The sequence below is a fragment of the Oryx dammah genome, unplaced genomic scaffold (assembly GCF_014754425.2).
Source record: "Oryx dammah isolate SB20612 unplaced genomic scaffold, SCBI_Odam_1.1 HiC_scaffold_10, whole genome shotgun sequence".
NCBI lineage: Eukaryota > Metazoa > Chordata > Mammalia > Artiodactyla > Bovidae > Oryx > Oryx dammah.
The window spans coordinates 7,491,620-7,518,017 of NW_024070194.1; the positions used below are offsets into that span (position 1 = coordinate 7,491,620).

A 26,398-nucleotide genomic window follows, 5' to 3' on the forward strand; every position below is an offset into this window, starting at 1 on the left:
CTTTGCCCCAGAAAACATTTCAAGTGATCAAGTGATCGGGGTGGGGGTGGGGGGAGGATGCTGCAGCTGCTTATGCAACCAGCTTTAATCCGGGGTTAAAATCCACCACGCCAACCAGCGCTATATTTTATTTCCTCATCCACTTGGGAAGTGAGCTGTCTGGGAGATCCGCCACAAGCTCGCCGTCCTACTTGTCTCCCCCTCCCCCAGAGCAGCACCCATGGACACAGATAGTATCCCTTCAGGGACGGCGGTGGGGGGCCCCTGCCCACACTGCCGGGAGGGAGAGCACAGTCCGATTAGCTCTGGCCTCCTGTCCCCGTCTCCCCGTCCTGCCCTCTCTTTGGTCTCCCAGTACCCAGTTCCACCCCCAGGAAGAGGGGCCCCCTCCCTTCTCGTGAGGCCCAGCCTGTTTTCCTGAGTGCTAGACCTTTGTGGAGGTGTCCTTCCCTGCATCTTGGCCCCTTTAGCCTAAAATGCAACGACAGCAGCCACCAAATCCCCTCCCTTTTCATATAGCCTGGGCCCTGCCCCTGCGGTATCCAGTGTGCTGGGCTGGATTCCTGGCTTGTTCCTGTCTTGATAGGAGATTCCCGGCCAGGAAGAATTGATGTACACGCGGTGGGCATCTGTTGTCCATGGGGGCGGGGGGCGGGGCGGGGCGAGCAGGCCCTCAGCTTCACTGTTTTCTTTGTGGCAACACATGGGGTAGGAAGGAGAAAGCCCCAAGTCCTAATTTTAGGAGGAGAAGGGGAGACTTTCCTGGGCTATGGTTTTTACCTCCTGGCATATGCCTGTGTCACCTCTGGAAGATTTCTCCAGCCTCTGAAGAACGGTGTTTAGTTTCTGTTGTTCCAGCTTGCTGTTTGTTTTTGTTTTTTTAAACTTGTTCATTAAGCACCTTGTCTTAAAAAAGAAAAAAAGAAGAAGCAAGAGAGCACCAAATGTTTTAAGATCCTTTTTTGGATCTGCTTTTTCTTCCTCAGGCTACAGACCCACGGCAAAGGCAGCCCGACAGAGGAAACAGGCAGAGACCTCCTAATACTGTTGAGATGGGTGGAATTATAAGCGGTTCTGAAACGCTAGTTAATATTTTACTGGGAAGCAGGGCCACAGATACGGTGGAGGTGATGGTGGTGGGGAACTGCCAGGGTAGGGCTGAGCATGAAATAGCCGTTCCGTCTGCCTTTGGGGACTCAAAGAAGCCGCTCTCTGTGGAGATAAATTTAAGCAAGAGTCCTTAATAAAGCTCATGGGATCTGTCTGCCCACTGAGGGCCGTTTCCCGAGCACCACCATACAAGGCTGATTGTGGCAGGAAGGTCTAAGCAGTGGGTGTAGGCCTGACTAATAATGGGGGTTCTTGTTCCCGGCTGAGTTTGACATCTTTCTTTCTCCCTCTGGATTTAAATGGCTTCTCAGCCCGGGAGGCACTGCCTGTGCCCTGGATTCAGAAGGTACACGCCTCCTTGGGAAGCCAAGGCGAGAGAGACAGCAGCTCGCTCACTCTCTCTCTCTCTCTCTCTTTCTGCATCTGCCGGGGGAGCTGCCGCTGGTATTTTTCCACAGGCCTTTTCTGCGATCTCAGGGCCTAGTTCTTCCCAGCCAGGCCCAGAGTCCGAGAGAGGGTTAATAGGCAGGAAGCTGAAGCCATCGAGACTAATACGGAAGTCAGATTTTTGTTTAACTGACAGGTTTAGCAGGCCTCAGCCGTGGGGGAGGGGGCCGGGGAGGGGAAGGGAAGTTTGTAGATGTAGGCATGTGGCCTGCTAGGAGCGCCTTTGGCTTTTCTTAGGGTAAGGACGGAGGTGGGGGTGGGGGTGGGGGCCCTGGCATCCTGGCAGGGAGGCTGGAAACCATTTTGGTTTTTCCTTTGAGTTCTGGCTGGCGGGGGTGGTGGGGGTGGTGAGAGGTTAGATTCTGGGCTGGGGGACAAGTGGCCTCCCTCGTCTGCTTTGTCCACAGGAGGCATTCGGACGATGACGGTGCAAACTTTGACCACTTGGCTCCCCTCCCCCCCTGGCAGCCTGAGTCCTCTGGCCTCTGAGAAGCCCAGGGCTGCTCTGGGGCGATTTCAGGGTGGGGTCGGGGGGCTCTCCTGGCCTGTCTGGTTTGCTCAGAGGCCTGCCTCCAGCCTCCTTCTCTTGCCCCTGGGCCCTTTTCCTGGGCCTCCCTTCCCTACAGCCATCACTCCCCACCCTCCCCGCCGCGGGTGGGATAGGGGGCAGAACATTCTGCTGGATTGTTCCAGAAAAGGGTTAGCCCTCCTCCCAGTGAGAGAGAGCCGTTTCTGAGGGGGCAGAGGAGGTTGAGTCCTACCAGCTCACCCCCCAAAACTCTCTTGCCTGTGGCCTGCGGGCCTCAGGCTCTGCTGGAGCAGGTCAGGCTGGCTGCACTGGTTCGCCTGCGCCGGGAAATCTAGTCAGGGTGTGGGAGAAGGGCGTCTTGGGGCCCCTTTCCTCAGTTTTTCTTGCTGCAAAAGGCCTAGCTTAGCCTGTCTTTCTCTATGCACAGGATGGCTCTCTTGCTCACCAGAGCCTCACAAAGATAATCGCTCAGGAAGTGTCTCAGCCAATCCGGGGCCGCCTTACACTCCGATTTGCCGGGGAAGCCAATCGGGGGTGCGCTTTCATGAGGCGGCCAGATCATCAAGCCGAAGTGCCAAACCCTTTTTCTGTGAGAACTAGGAGCCTGTCCTCCATGTTTTATAAGTATTGACATTACACAGTGTTAACAATGCATCCACAGAGGTAAGCTCGACTTTTTAACCATCTTTTCTCCCCCTCCCTCTGAGACATCCGCATTTGTGGGCGAGCCTTGTGATTTCTTGTGGCTGGCCGTGCCACACTCACCCCCACAGCACTTAGGTTAACTTGGAACTGTTTAGAGAGAATTTTTTTTTTTTTTTTTTTTTTGCTTTCTTGGGTCACATGGCTAAGTAGCCATTAGCCAGAGCTCGATTTTGCAAACTGGCAAGGGCCTGGCACACCTTTTCTTCCACCAGGACATGGTGTTTCTAGAAGAGTGTGAAGCTAGATCCTGGTATTGCCAAAAAAGAAGCTTTTTTTTTTTTTCCTTCCTCCCTCTTCTCTCTCTCTCTCTCTCTCTCTCTCTGAGCAGTTCCCCCCTCCCCCCCCAACCCTGTACTATTGTCTTCTCTTGTGTCACATGCCTGCTGGGGAAAGAAAATGGAAGGTAAGCAAGCAGGCTCCCCTCCAAGGAGAGCTCATGGCAGACAGCAAAGCAGGCAAGTTTACCTCCAAAGAGGTGCTGGGAAGGCCGGACTCAGTGCTGGCCAGAGAGGATGTGTGTTTGAAACAGAACCAAAGGCCTCAGCAGAAGAGCAGTGCTGAGGACAGGTCCTGGGGCCTAGGTGGGTGGTGGTGTCTCCCTCTGGTCTTTTTTCTCCCTGCAGGATTTCTTCACTTGAAACTACATTGTTCAGCCTTTTTTCCTGACTTCTGTTGATACAGAGTGTTATTCTGCAAAGCCAGCCTACAGCCAGCAAATGTTTCTGAAAGTGTTTTCTAGGCTTTGGAGGAAGTTTTTGGAGTAGGGATGGGGATTGGGGGTTGGGGGGGGAGTGTAGGAGGTTGTGGGGGGAGAGATGTTGGACAACATCCTGCAATAAATCTGAGGAGTCTTTTGAATCCCTTAGTTTTCTCCTCTTGCATGGCTTTCAGTGAACTCATGTATCCTTTCTCCTGCCTTTTCATTCTCCTTTCCTTCTTTTACATTGGATCATCCCCTGTCCTCCTGTGTGATAGAGTGCAGAGGAAATAAAATCACGTCTGTGGCTCATGGCAGCATCCCATATTCAGTGGTTGGGTTGTGGTGGTGTTGTTGTGTGTGTGTTTTTAATAATCCCGTGTAACTGTTTAAAAAAATTTCCTTTTTGATCAAGTCCCAAATCTGCCAGCCTGTTCTCTCTTCTTAACTGTGGAAAAATGAGACGGTTGCTTGAACATTTGTTGGGTAAGTAAAGCAATCCATTTCTGTGACCATGTATAAAGAGTTTGGTGAACATTTGGGGTCTGTTTGTAACAGGGGGGTCTTGGCTCCAGCCTTTGGGGGCTTTTTTTTTTTTATGAGCAGGAACCCAAGGAGGGCTTTTAAATAGAGTCTTGATTTCAGGTGACTGTTTGAATCCACTGTTTTTCCTGTTAACATGGGGCTAGGATTGAAGATTATACTTCCTGTTTACCCTCAAACAGGGAGAAATTGTTCAGTTCATTGTGACTTGACTGGAGACCTTGAATTGGGTTTGTTTGGATATTAAGTAGAAAACTCTGGGGAGGCAATCTGCTTGTGAAATGTAAGGAAACTGCTTGGTGTTAAGAGTCACAGAGCCTTAAAGGCAGGGGGTGGGGGGGGGAGGAGCTGGGGTGGTGGTGTGTGTGTGGTGGGGTGGTGTCAGTACTTATGTTTTAAGATACTTAACATGTCTGTAAAAATCCCACCCACCGCCAAACTTGGTCTGATTCAGGATTCAGTACATCCCAGACCCGGCCTTTTTCCAAGCCTGCCCCACACATCTGTATGCACGCCTGCCTTTACTTCTGATTTATTTCTTACTTTTTACATTTCCCCTTGATCTCTCAAGGCTGCAGCTAGAACTTCAGAGTCAAAAAAGTAGCTTCTTGTTTAGCATTTGCTTCAGAATTTCCCTAGACGTTCTACTTCATACATTTCCAGCCTGGAGACCAATCCAGGACTGTAAAAACTGGAAGTATATTCAGTTGCTGTATTATGCCAACTTTATGGAGTCAATAATCTTTCTTTTAAAGTGGTGTTCAGCAACCCACCTTTGAGAACCCATTGGAAAAAGGTCATTTAATAACGAGGAATGTACCTCATTCTAAGCTTGAGAAAAGTCTGTGTAAGACAGGCCAGCTTCTCAGAGTAAAGAGACAGGCCATTAATGATGTAACGTACTTAGAACTGTGTGCTTCTAACCCACACCAGAAAGTTCAGTCACTTCAGCTCTTTTCTTTGTTCTTATCTCCTGGCTGTAAATGAAAATTACATATTGAGGTTCATAGGAGCAGTATCTAATCACAAGACTGCTGGTTTCTTGCCGTCACTGTTTGCATAATGGTGTATTTGTTGGGCTGGAAGGAGACCTAAGGGCAGGGCACTTGTCCTCCAAAAGCTTGCATTAAAATGGCTCCCACAGGTTTGCAAAGCCAAGATCTGTTTTCAGATGTGCAGCCCCAGCAAGTTCTCAGCCCTGGACCAAGCCAGCCTCTTGCCTCTGGTACTGTGGCCAAGCAGCAGACATGAGTCTGTAAAAAGTTAATTGCTTTCAAAGTAGTGTTGTTTTCCCCCCCCCCCCCCCCCCCCCCCCCCCCGATAAATAAATGTCTGCATTGCAGCAGGACTAGGTAAGAGGCAGCAGGCTGGCTCACAGTGCAGCCCAATGGGCTTCCTCTTTCCAGCTTTTGAACCAATAGACTTGGAGGAAAGGTTACAGATTGACAATTGCAGTGGCCGGACCCAGATCAGGCCTTCTGGAAATTTCTACCATCTTTGTTCCTTTTAGGAAAAGGAGGTCTGCTGAGCTGAAGCATCTCCTAGGTTCCATGCCTAGGGCATCTCCCTGCCCCCACCGTTTCTTTTTTACATCAAGGTACACGGGTTCTCTCTGCCACATTTGTAAATTGCAGAGGGAAGAACAGAACCGTTGGGCTGTTTTCCTTTTCCCTTCTGCCTCCTCAATCCCCAAAGAGGATGCACAGCTGCAAGGAACAAACACAGACACACTGGAGCTTTTGATTCTTCTCTTTCTCTCTTTTTTTTTCCCTTCAAGACCCTCCAGGATGGATTCACTTTCTGCTTTGGGAAATTAAGTGGCATTCGTGTGGGGGAGGGGGAGTAACTGCTTTTATTAGCTCCAGAAAATGGTCCGTGTTCTGTCTGTAACTAAGAATTAATTATATATAATCACTCAGTAAACTTTCTACACAGTTTTTCTAATTGCTGCATAGGAACATGGTTTGCCTGCTGAAGCTGAGTCTAGTTACTTTTATAATTAACAGCTCAAAGATTTGAGTCAGAAAGAAAAGCAACAATGGGGCCTCCTGGATTATAAATTAGAGATGGAAACAATAGCTTTTTTTTTTTTTCTTTCTTTCTTGTTACCCCTTTTCTTTTAAACAAAACATTCCCCTTTTTCTTACCCCGGGGAGAACAGTGGGGAAATGGCTTCAGGTTTTAAACAGGAGAGATGGTGGAGGTTGGGGGGATGAGTCACTCTTTCAGAAAGCGGGGTGACAGCAACCCAGCAAAACCTGAAGGCAAAGGTAGGTTTTTCTATTTTGCAAAGTCCAGCCACCTGACATGTGTGTGATCTCTTTGTTTCTCTTGCCTCCTTTTCCTCTTCCGTCTCCTGGGCAGAGGCCACAAACATTTGTCAGCTGGGAAGCACTAGGTCTGGCTTTGCCTCTGCTTTGACCCTGAAAAGAAAGATAACCTGCAAAAGTGCCTTGGTCACCCCACCTCAGAGAAGGAGGAAGGGAGAGTCAGTGTAGCAAGCCAGCCCTTGCCTTGCTTGCAAAGGCAGAAACAAGTAAGGATTCACCCTTGGCTTCAGGTTGCTAAGGCTATGGCCGCCCTTCCCCCTCCACCCCACTCTGCTTACTGATAAACAAGCAGGCAGGAGCCATTTCAGCAGTGCAGCGAACTGGGCTGCCAGCCTGTCCCTCCTCATCAAGATTACCTACCTACCGGCCGGCCAGGAGCCAGCCGCCCGTCCTCGCCCTGGCACAGCGTTGGGCACTCTGCCCTCCTTTCTCTCCTGAAGCTCCAAAACAGTCACCTTGAAAACTCTGAGGCCATGCTCAGACCTGTAACCGTAAATTACATTATCCACTATGAGGTTCTTAGCTCGGCCTGTGAAAGCAGGTTTTGCCAAACCCATGGTTAATTTTGAGGGCTCTGTTGGGGGTGGACAAAAATTAATTTGTGAGTATTCTTCTGTGCCTTGGCTAAGGGGGAGGTTTTCCTGTTGTTTCTCCTCTGCAGACTCGGACTGTCTTTTCCTTGATGTTAACTGTCTTAGGACTGGCTGGGTGTTGGGGGGCCGTTTCCAGGCTTATTAAACAGCCTTTTTATTTTCCTTTGGCCTCAGACTGGGGTACAGCCCTTCAGATGCCTGCTGCCCTGGAAGCACTTTTCATTTTCCCCAGCTCCTCTTTGGTAGGGATGCAAGGCTGGTTTCTAATCTATCAGAAAGGGGGAATGGGCTTCCTTCCCCCTCCCCAGCCTGCACCCTTTTAAGATTTTTGTTGTCTGCGCAGACACCTGTCTGTCTGCACTTTATGCCACAGGGCTGCCTGATTCTTAACCTTCCACCCACCTAATTCGAGGGTAAGGGGGCCTCACTGTAGAGCCTCATGTTGAAGGCTCAGGATCTGAAAGAGAAGGGCTTTCCTTAGGAACCTGTGACTTCACAAACTCCCCCTGTCACTGCAGATTTTTTTTTTAAGCCTCTAAACGTTGGGTTGTTGGTGTCCTTTGGTTGAGCTTTTTCCTAGTTCTGATATTTAGGAAGGTGGCTTTGAAACTAGCAGGGCTGCTTAAGCCAGAGCTACAGCTATTGAACAAACTGCTACCATTTTAGCTTCAATACAGGAATGAGGCAGTGTTGCCAGACGCCATTTTAAGAATCCTGCATAAATAGCTTAGCTCCCGATGACTCTGCCTGTTTTAGGTGAGTGCTTATATAAAGCTGCTAACCATTCCCTCCCTCCCCCGCCCCCCCATTTTTAAAGAAATTAATTGCAGATTTAGGGAAGCATGGTGTTTGGATTTTGATATTCCCTCTTTTGTGATCTGGAAGAGGAAAGATGTTTGTATCTTGGGGATGAAATATTTCTTACAGCCTGGACCAGTTTGGTATTTTGAATGAAAGTGAAAAAGCTGAAGGAAAAGTCCTTTCTACTGATTGCATGATTCTTGAATTGCTGTGTGATGGTCCTCAGCTGTAGACCCAGAGTCTTGTGCATGCTGGTTATATATTCTAAGAGGGGTTAGATATTCTTGGTTAAAAGTCAAATAGTAAGGGCACTTGGGGAGAAGAAATATCTGGTCATTGTGTTTCCAGGCAGTTTTCTATCCAAACTAGCTATTTTTCTCTTTTCTCTCTCTTTACTGGAAGTGTGGAGGGGATGGGATTCCTGGGAATTACGGACCAGCCTTGAGTCTTCAGAATTAATAATCAGAAGGCTTAAAACATCCTGGAGGTGCAGTTCATCTGCAACTTTTAATTGCTCTTTTCCAGTGCATGCAGGTTAAGTAAGCAGAGGTTTTCTTGCTCAGGCATTGGGGGAAAAATCTTTTATTCTTTCTGGGCGGGATGGGATGGTCTTGGTTGTCTGTGCAGGCGCTGGTTATTTCTTCTTTAATTGCCTGAAATGTATCAGTGTGTGAAATCCAGGGGCAAGTGACTTAGGCGAACCTGTGAGTGCAAGAGGGGATGGTGGTGGGGAGCATACAGTATATACAACTAGTCGGTGGGGTATTTTCCTGTTGGGGTGAGAGGCTGTTGTTTGATTTTCAGCTAATTTTACTCTTTCCCTTAGCGGGCCCCTAGCCGACCTAAAAAAAAAAAGTAATGTCAGTTTGAAACAAGGACTGCTTGTTCCATTGTTTTGGATTTAAATAATCGGGGTTGCTGGAAGCTAGCAGATATGGAAGGAAAAATGCTGTGTATTTTGTAAGACTTTAATGTGTTAATGACAAGAGTTCAACGTCTTTTCTCCAGACGTAGCCTCTTTTTCTTAACAGTTATTATTTGACTGCTTTTTTGTTTTCCTCCAAATGACTGAACAGTTCTTAACCTAAATTGACTGAGATCTGTGGGGCATTCAGACAGGTACAAATCTTTTCTCACCACCACTTTTGATGTAATATTCATATTTTTTCCCCCACCTAACAACATACTAGTACTTAACACTAAACCAAAAAAGCAAAAAAAAAAAAAAAAAAATGAGATCAGTGGTGTAGAAAAAAGGAAGTCCCTTTAGATGTGGCTATTCAAAATGACTAATTTTGCATTCTGGTCTTTGCTTTTGTAAATGAATTTTTTTTTTTTCCCTTTAAATGCATAGACATTGCAGTTTCCTTTAGTCAAATACAAGTTAGTGTGTGTGTGTGTGTGTGTGTGCATGTATGAGTTCCCTTTGAAAGGATGGCTTGCTGATCTGTGAAAAAGATGGTTTTCTGAAATTGTTGTCCTTCAAATCCTTGGCTAAAGCTGGTGGTGCTGTTGCTAGAGTTAGGTGATTCTGGTGCCCACTTTGTAATACTTGGAAAGATAGAACAGCTTAACTTTCTTTTCCCTCTTTTCTGCTCCAGCATTGATTATCTTAAACTCTGCAGCAAATAGCCACCCCTTTGCTAGTTTGCATTTTCTTAGCCTCTCAGCAGCTTTCCTCCCTGAAGTATTCAGCCTCCTCTAGGCTGTTACAAGCCAAATAATTGTTCTCTTGAATGCAGCCCTCCTCCGTGATCAATACACCTTTGAATGTTTTCATCACTGCAGAAATCCTTCAAGTGGGTTTGGGGAGGAGGGGTAGGCTCTGTAAATGCGTAATTGTTTCTTTTCACCACTGAACATTTTGGTTGGATACCAGATTAGCCTTTCCTACATCACTCAAAATATGGGATCAGTTTCAAGAAGTTTAGTATTTCACATACTTTGTGCTAGAGAGGGGAACAGAATTCTAGTTGCTAGAAAGATCAAGGTTGTTCTTTGTGCTTTTGAAACTGACCATTTTCCCCCTCTCTGAAGAGACCGCCTGGGGCTTTCTGTTAAAATTTATTTCCAGTCACCCCAAGCAAGAAACCATAAGCAGCATCCATTTGACAGTCTGGGTGTGTTGCATGCAGGGGGTGTGTTTCGAAGTTGAGAATGTTTGCCTCTTAAGTTGGAAGAAAAAGTACCGGTGCTAAAATCACCTGCCACAAATCACTGTTCTATTATTGCATGTTATCAATGTGTTTAACTTTCAGAGGCGCTGGTTTCTGATGAAAACCGCTTGTGACAACATGTCCGTTGTTTCTTTGGTGGTTTGTGTCCCAAGCTTTCCCTACAGATGCAGTGTGAATGAAATTGTCAGCAGGGTTCAATATCAGAGGCCTAAATGTGTTAATATTCTGGTTTAAAAGCAAACTACCTTTCTCTTTCTTCTCTTTGCTGAGAACAGTGAAGTTGGAGGCCTCCAAGTTCTTCTAACTTTATCCTGAGCTCTCATCTCTTCCTTTTTCTATCTAGTCTCGTCAAACACAGAACTTTCCTAAATGCATCTCCACCTGACCCTGAGGTTCCAAGCCATTTGGGACTTCTCTTTTGTCTCATCACTGTCCCAGACCACAAAACACAGGCAGGACATTCTGATTCTTCCTGCCTTACCCAGCCTCCCTCCTGTCCTGGCTCTTCAGTCTTCCAGAAAATTTCAGCCGTCTCAATTGGAGATGCACTCATTTCTTCTTGTTGAACCACAGTCTGATGGAAATGCATCTAGAATAATTGCTCAAATTCTTATCATTTCGTTGTCAGCTGAATGTTTGGAAAGTTCCGACATCTCAAATAGTTGGCACTTTTAAAAGCAGATCTTCCTGGCTTGGCCTGAGACGTGTATGTGTATTCATGGGAAATATGGAAATGACCTGCACTTTGTTCAGCTGGGGAGCATTCCAGCCAAGAGAGGGAGAGAAGATTTTGGTGAAGGGGCCTGGTTTTCCCTACTTCTTGTCCCAACCCCCGACTCTCAGCCTGTCTTTTAAATAATCCCTCATTCCACTTTAGTGGGGGTTGGGGGGGATAATTAGTCACAGCTCAGAAGCGTGCTGAATGCTTTCTCTAAGCCATGCTTGCTGCAGAGAAGAAACATCCCAGGAGCTGGGAACGTGGAGACCCCAATCTTAATTCCTGGGCTAAATGCTGGTGGTTTGAATGTTTTGAAGCCAGGCCTTTTGCTTCTAGCCTAGGCATATTTTTCTACTTTGTGATTTAATGTATGTATTTTCATGTTCCTGCCTCATCACTGCCTTATCGGGGAATTTTAAGATTTAGCAGGGAGTTCTGCAAAGATACTCTTTGCCTTGCAGAACTCAAAAGAGATCAGAACTCCAGGTACCCTGAAAACCATCTCCAGCCTGAATGCAGTGTTAACAAGAAACTTAACTTACTCAGAGGCTGGGTTTTCATTGGTCCAGGGCGGTAGATTGTAACTGTGTGTCTCATTAAAAAAAAGCCTTTTGCATCCCCCTGTAGCATGACAACTGGAATAGTCATTTGACTTCAAGAACAAACTAGTATTTAAAAAAACCCCTATAGGAATCTTAACACTTCGTTTGAAATCAGATGTGGGTTTCTTTCCCCCTGCCTCTTCTAAGGATGGGGGATTGTCTTAAAAAGGTGGCTTTGTTGTTAGAACTTCTGAATAAATGCCCCCATGGGGCAAGATCTCAGTCTACCTAAAACGTGAACATAATTTGCTCTGTTTCAGCTTGGCTGAAGAGGAAATAAAAACAGAACAGGAGGTGGTAGAGGGCATGGATATTTCCACCCGCTCCAAAGGTAAGTAAAAACCTTGTATTATCTATTCCAGAGCAGAGGAGGAAATTGGAATTCCTTTTTCTTGTTGTTGTAACGCAGTCAAGTGTGGCTTACGAGCCGAGGTTGCAACACTCCTCCCATTTTGAGAGGTTGGCGCCTTTGATGGATGACCCTCATTTATAGAGAAATCTCCTCCTGATTTTCTTTCCCTTGCAGGTCTGGCTAGGTGTTCTGACCTGTTGGGAATTGTCCCGACAGTCAGTTTTACGTGGTGTATGTCATGACTGAGGATGGCTGGCTAGCTCTCTGCAGGGTGACTTTTGGGAATCAATTAAATAAAGCATGTTCTAGAAGCAACGGGCATCTCCAGCCGCTTCTTGGTTTCCAATTTTAATAAAAGGTCTCTTTGGAATCATGAAGGTGGAATGAAGGTGATCCACTTCCTGGAAAACGGTGGTCTTGGTTAGTGAGTAAAGGAAAATGTTAGGACCTCCTGGAATTCTGGGGCCAGTGTTAGAGTTTTGCAAGTCAGAGTAAACACGGGTGTGTGCTTCTGTTCAGAATCCTGTGTTAGAGCGCCTCAAAGATCTTCTAATTGCGATATTGATAACTTTTTGTTTGGTCTGTATGAGACTTACCCACGTTGCCTTAGGGGTGCTTTTAGAAGGTTGATGAAAATGCTCCTCTCCAAACTAAGTGGTTGTCCCATGGTGTTGTTATGCCTTCGACAAGTCACTGGGTACCTGTGCTGGGAGCGGCGGGAAGGGCTAGACAGAGGATGAGTACAGACTCTGGCAGAAAGAGTCCTTTCCAGCTTAAGAGCTTCACAAAATGTGGTTCCATAAAGGTGTTTAAGACAACAGAGCTTTTTGAGGATTTTTATAAGACAGCCTGTCATTCTGGGCGATGATGAGGGTCAGCTAGTGGTGGCTGTTGTTGGGTCTGGCCAGCCTGACAGGGTCTGGGCCTGGTTCAAAGAGGTGGGCAGGCTGGGCTGCCCGGGTGGGCGATCAGTGCCTGGGGAGCGGGAAGAGGATGTTGGGAGGGAGACAAGGCCCAGTCTGAGGCCTGCTGCCCTTCCCCACAGCCCCCACCCAGCTCAGGCTAGACCAGGAGCAGAGCCGCAGGGGAATCTGAACAAAAGGTGTCCGGAGATGGCTGCTGATGGGAAGCAGGTCCCAGCTCCCCTTTGTGGTCAGAATTGACTGTGGAGAAGAAACTCGAGAATGGGACCTGGAGGTGGGCTCTTTGTGCTTGATCTGTGCATCACTCAGACACTTTTCTGGCTCTGCTGCTCAGTTTTCTTATCTGTAAAATGGGCTGTTGGGTTAGATTCCAAGAGTCCTTCCACCTTGGGCTTCTCTTGTAAAGGTAACGCGTCCTGGCGGCATTTATGTAGGCTGTGCTTGGAGGGTCCAGGAGCGTTTTCTTAACCTGGGAGGATGTGGGAGGTCGTGTTCCCATTTTCAGATGAGGAAACTGAGGTTCCGAGTGCTAATGTCTCCCAGGTCGTAAGTGTAGGATGGGATCGGACCGAATCAAGGCTCTGATTCCAAGGAGCTGCTGCTTTCCTGAACACTCAGGGCCTGGAAGGGCCTGGAACCCAGTCGTTCTCCAAAAGGGTCCAAACTGGGGACTATCAGCCTGCTCAGGCCCGTCCGTCTGTGTGTGGAGACCCCGCTTCTCATCTTCTTGCCGCCCCCCTGGACGTTCCTGGCCCTTCACCCTATGTCTGGGCTGCCCGAGGTGTGACTGCTCTGGGATCATCTCCGTCCCTCTTTCTTATCTGCCCCGCCCCATCCTCTCCCAACAGCAGCCAGGGTGATTTTGGAAAAACACGTCCATGGGATCTGTCTACTCTTGCTGAGTCCCTCCGCTGCCCTTCCAGCACCCTCAGACTCCAGTTTGCAGTCACTGTGACCAACCTGCCTGGCCTGAGCCCTTCAGCTTCCTTCTCTTTTGTTTACCTGTGACGCTCTGTGCACCTGACCTCACTTGAGCTCCCCGCTCCTCCTCCCCGCTCCATCTTTTCCTGGGGGCCCTTTGCTGGGAGCACGCCACCCTGGGTCCCGCTGCCTAGTTTTCTCATCTCAGAGCCGTCTCAGACATCGTCTCCTCAGGGAGGCCTTCGATGGCCACCCAGCCCACGGAGCCATTCTATCGTTTTCTGATAGGTTTTCAAAATAAACCTCATTTTAGAGCAGTTTTTAGGTTTTTGGATAAGCAGAGTGTTCCCATATTACCTCCTGCCCCCGCCCCCCCCCCATAGTTACACACACCATTTCCCCTCTCTTTTTAATGCCATATATTGGTCTGGTCCATATGTCACAATTAATGAATTGGTGTGCTTCATTCAGATTTCCTTAGTTTTTTCCACTAAGATCCCTTGTCTGTTCCAAGACCCCACCCAGGATCCCACATGATATTTAAGTAATGTGTCTCCTTTAGAATCCTCTTGGCTGTGACAGTTTGTTAGATCTTCCTTGTTTTTGATGGCTTTGCTAGTTTGGCAGTATTTTGTAGGATGAGCCTCATTTGGGGATAATAATTTTCTCATGGTTGGACTGGAGTAGACTGGAATTACGGGTTTCTGAGAGGAAGGCTTTAAAGTGCTATTTTCATCACGTCATATCAAGGGTATATATTGTGACTATAGTTCACCTCTGGTGCTGTTGACCTTGATCACTTGGCCAAGGGGATGTCAGGTTTTTCCTCTTCCTTTTTGGAAGGAAGTCACAGTGCTCAGCCCACGTTTACAGAGTGGGGAGCCACGTCTCGTCTCCCGAAGGCCAGAATATCTACATAAAGTATTTTGTGTTCTTCTGTATGGGAGATTTGTCTTGTTTTCCTCATGTGTTTGTTCAGCCATTTATTTATATCAGCAGGGACTAAACTGTTTTATACTTTGGGTTATAGTTCAGTACTACTTCCTTATTTTGTTGCTCAAATTGTTCCAGCTTTGGCCACTGGGAGCATTTTCAGTTGGCTCCTGTGTCCCTTTGACATCATTGTCGATTGATCAGTTGATTGATTGAATACTGTTTTACTTTCTGCCACTGCAGAAGTGCTCTCGGCATTTCTTAGGATGCTTAAGGCTCATTTGGGTCTTCCCTGGTTGCTCAGCGTACAGTAGCACGCTGCCTGCACCACAGGAGCCGCAGGTTCCATCCCTGGGTCAGGAAGATCCTTTGGAGAAGGAATTGCCACCCACTCCAGTATTCTTGACTGGAAAATCCCATGGACAGAGGAGCCTGGTGTGGGGTCTCAAAGAGTTGCACACGACTTAGCGACTAGACCACCACCACCACATAGGCTCATCTTGTATGTATTTTCTGCCTAGAGTTAGCCATTTCCCTAGGGCCCTCTGTTATTTATTGGAGAATGGCTTTAGAAACCAAGATCTGGGTGCTGGATGTCCTCATTGCTACTGAGGTGTCTTTGCTTCTAGGTCCTTTCAGCTGACAGAGTGAAGAAACACATATGTATATGGGAACCTACATGTAGGAACCTCTATAAGTATTACTATCTGTATCTAAGTTAGATTGAGTTCCTACAGTTGTCCCTGATTCTGATCCATTACCACCTGGATCCTTCTAGCTTTCTGTCCTTATTTAATCTCTGATCTCCCACTCTCACAGTGAGAAGTGGCTCCTACCATCTGCCATTCTTTACCATTTTCTGGTACATTTAAAATCGTAAAAAAAAAAAAAAAGTTTGATTATTTGGCTGTACCAGATGTTAGTTGCAGCATGTAGGATCTTTAGTTGCAGGGCACGCGAACTCTTAGTTGCAGCATATGGGGTCTAGTTCTCTGACCAGGGATTGAACCCAGGCCCCCTTCATTGGAAGCACGGAGTCCTAGCCACTGGACCACCAAGGAACTCCCCATTTAAAATCTTACGTTCAGCATTCAGCTTGATGCACTTTAACACTTGTGTATACCTGTGGAACCATGGCCCAGATCAAGATAGTTGAACATTCATGGCATTCCAAAAGCTCTTCATGGACCTTGTCCATGATATTATACTTCTATTTATTTGTTTGTTGATGGTCTCCTATGCTATGTTGTGTCAACCTTTCCCTTCCATTTGAGAGGCAGGATGGCATGGAGGTTTAAGAAAACCCACTTCTCATGTCAAACTCCCTGAGCTTACACTCCCTGAGCTTGCATTCTGGCTGCCCTATGCCTAGCTGGGCTATTCTTCATGGCTCAGTTTCCCCTTGTGCATGGGGGCTGATAAGAACAGTGGGTTATGGTGGAGATTAGGATTTTAAATGGGGAGTTCCCTGGTGGTCCAGTGGCTAGGACTCCATGCTTCCAATGAAGGGGGCCTGGGTTCAATCCCTGGTCAGAGAACTGGACCCCATATGCTGCTCATTATGTGCAGAGCACCCAGAACAGTGCCAGGAACATGGCTAGTGCATGGACGTGTTAACCACGATTAGAATCAGTTGAGGAGGGTACACTTGTGTTGATAAGCCTATCAAGTGGAAGCCTTCCTCAGCAAGTTGTGCTTCTTTCCCTGCTTGCAGTCTCCAGAAAGAGGGCATGGAGGTCGTTAATGAAGAATTGTATAATCCAAAATATATAAACAGTTTATAAAGCCCAATATTAGAAAACAAACAACCCAATCAAAAAATGGTTTGAAGACCTGAATAGACGTTTTCCCAAAGAAAACACACAGATGGCCTTTGGGCACGTGGGAAGATGCCTAGCGTCGCAAATGTCAGAGAGATGCAAATCAAAACTTTAACAATAAGAGATCACCTCATGCCTTTCAGAATGGCCATCATCAAAGAGTACAAATAATGAGAACTGGCAATGATATGGGGAAAAGGAAACCGTTGCTGCATTATTGGTGGGATGGTAAATTGGTGTGGCCACTATGGAGAACAGTATGGTGATTCCTGAGAGAAACTAAAAATAGAACTACCGTGTTACAGCAGTTCCACTCCTGGCTGTATACATATATATATATATAAAGTAATTTGAAAAGACACATGCACCCTGATATTCATAGCAGCACTGTTTACAATAGCTGAGATATGGAAGCAACCCAAGTGTCCATCAACAGAAGAGATAAAGAAGATGTATATATATAAATGAATATTACTCAGCTATAAAAAAGAATGAAATGCTGCCTTTTGCAGCAACATGGATGGACCCAGACAATATTTGTCCTAGCAAGATAAGTCAAAGACAAGCGCTGTATGCTCTCACTTATGTGTGGAATAAATATATATGGGCAACGTAGGGGTATGGGATTAAGAGCTACAAACCACTACATATGAAATAGATAAACAATAAGGATATGCACACAGCACGGAATTACAGTCACTTTGTCATAATGGGGTATAATCTGTAAAAATACTGAATCGAAATGCTATATATTTGAATTTAATATAACATAAATCAATAAAAAATTGTACTTCAATTGAAAAAAAGGATTGTATAGGGTAGCCCAGCAGGTATGCTTAGGACAGGCATCCTGTCCTCTGAGACGTTTGGACTGATTTTCTCAGGACCTTTGGAGCCTCTGTTCTGGTGGGGAATCGGGAGGAGAAGGGGTACCTGGTTTTGAGGGAGACCTTCCACTCTCCCCAGGGACTGCCTTGGATGGCTTTCCTTGTGTGGAGCCGAGCTCCCACCCTCCAGGGTCATCGGATGGCCAGGTGACTGACTGGCTGCTTCTATGTCTAGGGAACCTTTCTGATAGAACCTCTGGGGTTAGGTGAGGATGCCGCATACGCAAAGAAAGGCCTGGAGTTATGATACTGGGTTGCTGGGGCTCTGAGAGCTAAAGTTAGCCCTGGTCCAAATGTGACCCCCTTGCAAAGGCGGGAGTGAAGGCTTATTTCTCTCTGAGTCCCGATGATTCGAAATCCATGTTGTGAGGCTGTGGGCTCCGTGAACACATATTTGTTCCTCTAGCCTGCTTTTCTTACAGTTTGGGAAATTCATGCTTCAGCCCCTACCCGATACTGTCCGATTGGGGTTCTTTTGTTGTGAGCAGCGGAAGCCAGGTCGGGTTCTTTGGAGCAGGGAAGGGATGGACTGGAAGGTGGATGGACTCAGTAGAGTGGCTGGAGGCCCAGCGCTGCTCTGGGGAGTGAAGCTAAATGTATAGTCTCTTCAGATCAATAGGATAGAGTCCCAGGGAGAGTCCCTTACCTAGTGCCATTTTTTTGCCCTTTGGCCGAGGAAGGGCTGGTACTAGACACTTGGACCCCCCAGGGTTGCCCTCACTGGGGAAGAGATAATTCCTCAAAGGAGGATGAGGACCACCAGGCATCTTGGGAAACTGGCAGCATCATGCCCTCCTTATGGGTGGAGAGGAGACCCTGAACTGTACTGGAGAAACATAGAAGTCCTAAGAGGAATTGGCTCAGAATTCTTTCATTCTGTTCCTGTCTAGTTTGTACGACCTTTCGGATTCTCTAACTGAATTTCAATTTGTGCACCCTCTTCCCCCTGACACATGCTCACTTATTAACTGAATAATTCCCAAGCCAGTCATTGCCATAACGCCAGCCCTGGCATTTACTGGAGCATTTTAGTTCTCAGGAGACAAAGCTTTTGCACTTTCAAGATGTCAGGTTGACATTTGTGTCCGGGGGTAATGATCTGCTGAAAGATGCTAGAGCAAAACTTGGAAGTACCGTCGAGGTGCCAAGTGTGTTTGCCTAGCTGCTATTTTCCTGAGTACTTACTAGGTGTCAGGTATTAGATGTAAATTACTTCGTTTGATTCTCTTAATAATGCTGTGTTACAGGTGTGTTGTTATTCCCTTTTTATAGTTCAGGAAACTGAAGCTCAGAGGGATTAATGAAGTGGCCAAGTAGAGAAGAGAGGTTAGGTTTTATCTTTGATCTTAAACCTTTGTACTTGGTCATGAGCCCCCCAGGTTCCCGGGTGAGATGTCCTCAGGGGCCAGCAGGTGGACCAGTGAATGTAGCTAGTATCCAGGGTTTCAGGGCCTTTGGTGGGTGGGAGACCGTCTGTCCTAAAGGGGTAGGGTGCCTCCATCTGATTGCTGAACAAAGCAGGAACAGGAATATGTCTCACTTGGTGTCACCAGCTGGGATTTTATTCCCCTCCCCGCCCGCCTCCTGTAAAAATGCCTGATTTAGAATCGTGATCCATGTAGCCCAGTTTCTGAAAGACCACGCATGAACCCAACAGAACACATCTCCTGTCACAAGTGGTGGGAGAGTTGTGGGTTTGCATTCTCTGCGGGAGACTGGACACAGCACAGTTCAGTACAGGATATTAGCCACATGACGTAGGAGTGTGGCTCCTCCAAGGACAGGAACTTAAAGTCTGAAAAGTGATGGACGCTAGGCGCTCACGGCTCCATACAAAGGCTCCCCTGTTTGGGCTGCCTGTGTCTTGATCCTGCGATGTGTGCATTTTGCAGTAATGATTGTGGTGTGCGGATGCCAGGCTGCCAAAGCTGAAGCCATTTTAAAAAAATGTCTGTGTAATGTCACCCGCGCAAGGGAACAAGCCACTTGGAAACCCTGCACAGATGCAACGGAAGCCCAAGATATTAAAATCTTGAACAGTACCATTCTTGCTGAGATTTGCCTTGGTATGAATATGTTTTCCAAGACAGGAAGCTGGAGAATATACAATTAGAGCAATTTGCTAACCAGCCCGACCTTAATTAGTACAGGATCCTCGTTCTCACTGTTGTATGTAAATTAAGCTTGTTTCACAAAGGGACTGTTTATGAGGACGGCTCTCAGACAGAGACCTTGTATCATTCTTTTTTTTTTCCCCCAAGGAAACTTTAAGAAACTATAACCGTAAACACCCATTAAATCACAGTGCGAGGCTGAAGTGCTGAGAATATTTCTTTTCAAAAATGAGCATCAGTATTTTTAACTCAATTTTGGCTCTTTTACATTTCCTCCAGCCCGAGAAGTGCCATCCGTGGTGGAAGGAATTGATTTGCGAGTTAGATAACTACCAGATTGTTCCTCTCCCAACAAGGTCTAAAATATTCCTGCAACTCTTGAGAATTTTTGGATATGGCTTTCTGAATGAGAAACCTTCTACCTTCTCTTGGCCTGCAGAGCCTCGGTGCAATCTGCTCATGGAATCCTGCAGCACCTTCTGTGCGATTTATCTTCGTGGTTCACTCGTGGAAAACCTTGCGTTTGCCCCAGTTTTGAAGCCTGATCTACGTTACATGTTTATGTGACTGCTGTTGTTCCAGAAGACTATGATCTACAATGAACCATTTTCAACCTTAGTTTCAAAAGAACCATCTCTCTTTTTTCCTTCTCCCAGTGCCTCTGGAGTTAACATTCTAGGTCTGAGGCCTTTTAGAGATCCTGGCACTTTTTTTTTTTTTTTTGCTTGAAAGTTTCAAAGAGTAGTTATTTCACTTTGCTCCATTGGTGGAGGCTCCTTGATGATTAACTTGAGGGGAGCAAGCTTGGCAAGGCCATATCTCAGAGTCGGGGTGAGTGGGTGTGCCCCCCCCCGCCCAATTCTGTCTTACCTTCAGCTTTCCTGGAACCCAGAGATCCAGCATTTCAAAGGGAACAGTAACATGGTTTTTATTTTTAAAGTATTATTATTATGTTTGGCCGATTTGTACAGCATGTGGGATCTTAGTTCTCCGACCAGGGATCGAACCAGTGCCTTTGGTGCTGAAAACACAGTGTCCTAACCACTGGATCACCAGGGAATTCCCAGCAACATGGTTTTTAATCCAGTCACAGAATTGTTCAGTGATCATCTTGTTGTTTAGTCTTTCAGTTGTGTCCAACTCTTTTGCAACCCAGTGGACTGTGGCCCGCAAGGCTCCTCTGTCCATGGGATTTCCCAGGCAGGAATACTGGAGTGCGTTGCCATTTCCTTCTCCAGGGGACCTTCCCGACCCAGGGATCAGACCCTCATTTCCTGCATTGGCAGGTGGATTCTTTTACCACTGAGCTACCAGGGAAGCTTCGTTCAGTGAATCACCACAGTCTTATTTTGGAACATTTTCATCACCCCAGTAAAAACTCCCTGACCCCGTTAACAGTAACTCCCCATTCATCGCCCAGTTATCCCAGCCCCTGGTGATCACGAACATGCTTTCTTCCTCTCTGGATTTGCTTACCTGGATCATTTCGTATAGATGGAATCATTTAGTATGTGAACCTTCATATCTGACTTCTTACTTGTAGATTAATGTTCTTATGCTTAGTTATGTTGTAGCACATATCACTTAAAAAAAATTATTTGCTTATTTTAAGGCTGTGCTAAGTCTTAGTTGTGGCAAGCAACTTTGTGGCACGTGAACTTCTTAGGTGCAGCATGTGGGACCTAGTTCCCTGACCCAGGGATTGTACCCCGGCCCCTTGTGTTGGGCGTGTAGAGTCTCAGCCACTGGACCACCAGGGAAGCCCCCTCATACCACTCCTTGATTCCTTTTTATGACTGAATAAGGTTCTATCGCATTATTCTGTTGTCACATTTTATTTATCCATTTATCTGTTGTTGGACTTGACTTGTTTCTTTTTTTTTTTGGCTGTCATGAAGAACGGTGCCGTAAACATTCGTGGGCGAGTTTTTGTGTGGATGTATGTTTTCATTTCTCTTGCATGTGGACCTCGGAATGTGGTTATGGGGTCATAGGGTAGCTCGGTGTTTAGCCTTTTGAGGAATGTACAGATTTTTGAACACGTGCAGGTCTTTTCCACGTTTCCTTTCTTGACCCTGCGTCTTTCCTATTAGTGTTTCTCCTTTTTCTGGCCTCTCCATAGCCAAATTTGGTAAAAGGAGCGTCAATATTTAGGTCTTGGTTTCCTTACTTCCTGCTTTGCTCTGCCAGCTCCCTGGTGGCATCCACCGAGACGCTGCATGCTAGCAGTTCCCGCCGGGCTTCCTGTAGACTCCAGTGGGTGGTGTTAGCACTTCGTGCCCTGATCTAGCGGAGGCAGTGGACACTGCTGATCATTCTCCTGGAACCTGCCTCTTCTTGTGCTTTTCCTCTACTTTCCCCGGCTCCTCCTCTTCTCCCCACCTCTAAGTGTTGGCGTCGCTGAGAGCTTGGTTCCTCATCTTGCCCAGCACGTTCTTTCCCTGGGTGATTTCGCCCACATCTGTGGCTTTATGACTCAGGAATATCTTACTTCCAGCCTAGATGTTTCTTGAGTTATGATGCAGAGGGCTAGCTGCCTACCTGACTGCCCGACCTGTTGGTCCTGGGCGTCTCGAACTCAACATGTCCCAAACTGATTTCACTGTCTGCCTTCCCTCCTGCTCCCCCAACAAAACACCTGCTTCTCCCCCATGGTGAATAAGCCAGGACTCCACCAGTTGGCTAGGCCAGGGATATGGGACTGAGCCTCGATTCTTCTATCCTTTTGCCCTTTTTTTGTTGCTTTCTTACAATAATACATTGTATATATCATTCTTCTTCAGGTGATCACCAGTGAACTATACTAGTCTTTTTTTTTGGCTTCACCCAGCAGCATGTGGGATTTTAGTTCCCCCAAGCTTGCACCTCATGCATTGGAAGTGAGGCGTCTTAGCCACTCACTGGACCACCAGAAAAGTCCCGTAGTAGTCTTTTAATTGGGTTCCCATCTCTTATCTGCCCTACCCTCCTAATCTTTCTAAAAGGAACCTCTCTTTCAGCTACCACCTCCTGCTTTGAAGTCTTAAGGGCTCACTTCTTGGTATTAGGATGAAGAGCAAAATCCTAAAACCCTTGTGTGTGAGCCTTGCCCACTTTTCCAGCCTCCTGCCTCTGTGTGCCCCTTTCTCTCTACTCCCGCCACACTGATCTTTTCAGATCCTCCAAAGGAAGGTCCTCCGCTCTCTTTTTTCCTCCTAACATCCTACCTTCCCTGGATGCTCAGGCTCCAGCTGGGGTTGGGTCCTGCCTTTTGTTTTCGTGCAGCTTGTTTTCCCCGGTGCCCGTTGTACCACCACTTGTTCCTGTTCCAGTTGGAGCACAATAAATATATCTCTTGAATGAATGAGTGTGACTTGACTTTGTCTACCAGGTGGATAGAACTCCTGGAGAAGGAAGTAAAAGCAGCCTTTCAGCTAGAGTGGATGGCTTTATTTCCATCGTCTTCTGCGCCTGGAAATAATTACCTAAACTCAAATTTCTTCTCTCTCTGAAATGATCGGTGGCTTGTCTGTCTCCCCCCCGCCCCACCCCCCAGGGATATGGGGCTTTTTGAAATGGCCCCCTTCCCTCTGATTTCTTTCCTTCCCCAGGTATTAAGCCCACTTGTAATGGCCCCTTTTCCAAACACAAGTGCAATTGTCTTGCTTTTCTGCTTTGGGTTGCTGGTGGCTCCTGAAGATGACCCCAGCCCTGAGTTGAGATTCAAGACTCTACTCCATCTGTGCTTTCTGGGGCTCTGGTCAGTGTCCCCGCAGAACCTGCCCCTTCTATTCAGCCTGTCCGACCTGAGTGCCTGCCGGCTCCCTCCTGCTCCTCGCCGGGTCATAGGTTTGTCCATCCTTCCAGGCTGCTCTCCCCGAGGACATGTCTTCTCCATGTCCTCAGGGACCCAGGCTCCCCTCTTGTGGAACCTTCCCTGGGGAAATTCCCTAGCAGTCTGTCAAGTGGTTAGGACTTCATGGTTTCACTGCCCGAGGGTACAAGTTCCATCCCAGGTCAGGGAACTAAGATCTTGCAAGCTGCAAGCATGGTGAAGAAAAAAGAAATCACCCCGGTAAGTCCCCTAAGTTGGCCAGGAAAAGGACAGGATGGTAATCCGCTTTGATCAGACATTCTCACACATCCTGAAGGTTTGAAAAATTTCCAGCCTAGGCTGAAGGTGGCAAGTCCACAAACATTTCTAGCCCCCGAATCATTTTGCTCTGAAGGCTACTACCAGATTCTTCCTTAGGCACAGGTGGAGGATTCTGAAGGGTCCTGCTTGCCTGCTGAACTTCCTCCCTTGTCTGTTGTATATTGAGCTTCTAAAGTGAGGCTTGTCGGATTAGGTAGCTACTCTGTGACTGTTTCAGTTTATATTAATTGAAATAAAAATTCCTTTTTCAGTTGGACTAGTCACATTGCAAGTGCCCAATAACCACATGTGGCTAGAGGCTGTCCAGATATGTAGACAGCACAGATACGGAATGTTGCCATCACCATAGAAAGTTCTGTTGGACGGCACTGCATTACAACTCTCAATACAGTAACGTGTCGTGCTGGATGTAGTAGGTGGAAACACCTAGCTACGGATTGGCTCAGCACAGAACATGCTCAAAAAATAATTCTATCGGTGTCTTAAATTTCACTTGATTAGATTCTCCTGGGCTTGTTTTTTTTTTTTTTTTTTAAAGATCCGCAAAGAAAGAACACAGCTATCTTCCCATCTTCTCAATTGGTATTTGTTATCCAGGCACCTCTGAAGTGCCTTTCTGCCAGGCTCTTTGGCATCTTGGTGCACTGGCTGGGGTAAAAAGAATCCAGAATGTGCTGGGCCACCCTCTCCCCAGCCTTCAGCCTCTGTCGTTGCATTCTTTTCCCTTTGTGTCTCCTCCTGAACTGATAACAGGGACCAGATCTTCTTATCTCTTTAAGGTGGGGCTAGCGATTTCTAGTCCTGGCTTCCCTCTTGGCTCAGTCTAGGTAAAGAATCTGCCTGCAATGCAGGAGACCTGGGTTCGATTCCTGGGTCGGGAAGATCCCCTGGAGAAGGAAATGGCAACCCACTCCAGTATTCTTGCCTGGAGAATCCCACTGACACACGAGCCTGGCAGGCTACAGTCCATGGGGTCGCAAGAGCTGGACACGACTTAGTGACTAAACCAGTGATTTGTAGTAGCTGCTCAATAAATGCTTTTTGAATGAAGACTCTCTTCCAAGAAATAGAAACTAAGTAAGGGAATAAAATGGTTGATTGGATTTTCTTCGCTTTTTTTTTAAAAAAGTAATTTTTATTTTTTTACTTTTGGCTGTGCTGGGCCTTCGTTGCTCGCAGGCTTCTCTCTGATTGCAGAGAGTAGGGCTATTCTCGCGCTGTGGAGTGCTGGCTTTTCTTGTTGCGAAGCCCGGTCTCTAAGACTCACAGACCTCAGTCGTTGCGGCTCCCAGGCTCTACAGCACAGACTTAATAGTTGTGCATGGGCTTAGCTGCTCCGTGGCTTGTGGGATTCTCCCAGAGCAGGGATTGAACCCGTGTCTCCCACATTGGCAGGCAGATTCTTTACCACTAAACTACCAGGGAAGCCCTGGATTTTCTTTTCTTTTTTTTTTTTTTAAATCTTTTTTTTGAGTGCACCTTGTAGCATGTGGGATATTAATTCCCAGATCAGGGATGAACCTGCACCCACTGTAGCGGAGACGTGGAGTCTTAACCACTGCACTTCCAGGCAAGTCCCTGGATTTTCTTTTCAAATGATTCAGTTCATCTCCTGGCAACAAGCTGAAGTATACAAAGAAAAAGCTCAGAAATCCTCTGCCAGGTAACCTAGTTGACAGTTTGATATGTTTTCATCTGTCCTTTGTCTTCCTGTTAGAAAAATAAAAACAAAGGTATACCATGTTGGGCTTGCATTGTCTCGATCTTGGCCATTTTAGCAAAGCATCCTTTATCTCTTATCCTACTATTTACCTGCTTTGCCCTTCTCTGCTCTACTCTGCCTTGAAGGGATTTTCAAGGTTACGATTAATTATCTTGACAGTTAAGAATGATGGAAACCTTGGCAAATGGGGAATTTCATGTTGCATCCTAAGGGTAGGGGAAGCAGCCTGTACCATGTGGAAATGGGGACTTTTTGTGGCTGGATCTTAATTTTCTTTTTTTAAATAGGAGCTAGTAATCTGGATTTCTTGATCAGTTTTTCCCAATTTTTAAATATCAACAACTAAAGAATCACACAGCTGTGAGGAGTGGACTGGATGCAGTCTGGAATCCTTCCGTGGGGCCATCTCCCACCCAGGCCAGGGCTGTCAGTTTCCTTAGATGATTTCCTGGCCATTGCTTCTCTTCTAGATCACTGGCTCATCTCATCAGCTGTCACTTGGGCCCTCTTCCTAGTAAGACTGACCTGGTTTTGCCCTTCACCTTCTTAACCAGTCTCTAGTAACCACCCATACCCACACAGGAACGCGGGGACCATCTTTCAAACCAGGCTGCTATTTCTTGGGTTGAGACCAGACATATTAGTAGTTGCTGAGAGTTACTTGACAAATATCTTTCAAATCGAGACTCCCCTCAAGCTGGGTGAAAATGCTTTTATCTGAGAAGCCCAGGGGAACAGAGATGGAGACGAGAGCAGATTTAATTTCTCTTGTCGCATGCCTGTTGAGTGGGATGGAGGGAAGAGGAACTTGAGAAGCCATTTTTCACTCTCCCCTTTTTGAGGCCGAGCTCATCTTGCTGGCTTCCCATGGATGAGTGCCCATGCGATGGGCCCCTTTTTTTGTCTTGGAGGGCCGTGCTGGACAGTCTAGGCGAGCCTTCAGGGAGGCGTGGAGAAGAGAACCTCGGTGGCCTTAAAAAGGTCTGATAAGAAAAAGGGCCAAGAATCTGGGTTAAGAGGTGTGGTGAAATGGTCATCACAGTGGGGAGTCTCCCAGTTGGGAGTTTGTTTTCCCTGGCGAAAGTCATTCTTCTTTTCTAACCCTAAATCTTTCTGAAACAATAGCTCTCCCCAAGAAAAATGGAGGGAGTTAGGAAATGAGTGGCCAGAGAAAACCCTTCTGAATTTTCTGCCTTTGGTTTCTCTGTAATTGCGTTTAGCTGCTAGGCCCCATCACGTTCAAGATATAAATCCTCACTTATTCTCCTCCTTTGGGGAAAATGGGCTCTTTAGGCCAGAAGCGAGAATAGCCGAGTACCTGTTGAAAAGGGAATTTGC

The 26,398-nt window shown here is 46.8% G+C and overlaps 1 protein-coding gene across 16 annotated transcripts in view; it reads left to right on the forward strand.

The window, feature by feature from the left end:
• The first annotated feature begins 1,517 nt into the window (after nt 1–1,517).
• Nucleotides 1,518–26,398, forward strand: part of ZMYND8 (zinc finger MYND-type containing 8) — a 123,107-nt gene continuing 98,226 nt past the window's right edge. For 9 of the 16 annotated variants that reach the window (XM_040248121.1, XM_040248129.1, XM_040248130.1 and 6 more), the window contains exons 1-3: nt 1,518–1,795; nt 2,514–2,749; nt 11,513–11,583. In XM_040248121.1, the coding sequence (XP_040104055.1) occupies nt 2,736–2,749; nt 11,513–11,583 (85 nt within the window). In that variant the 5' untranslated portion in view covers nt 1,518–1,795; nt 2,514–2,735. The other 7 variants (XM_040248118.1, XM_040248119.1, XM_040248120.1 and 4 more) reach the window with 4 other exon arrangements.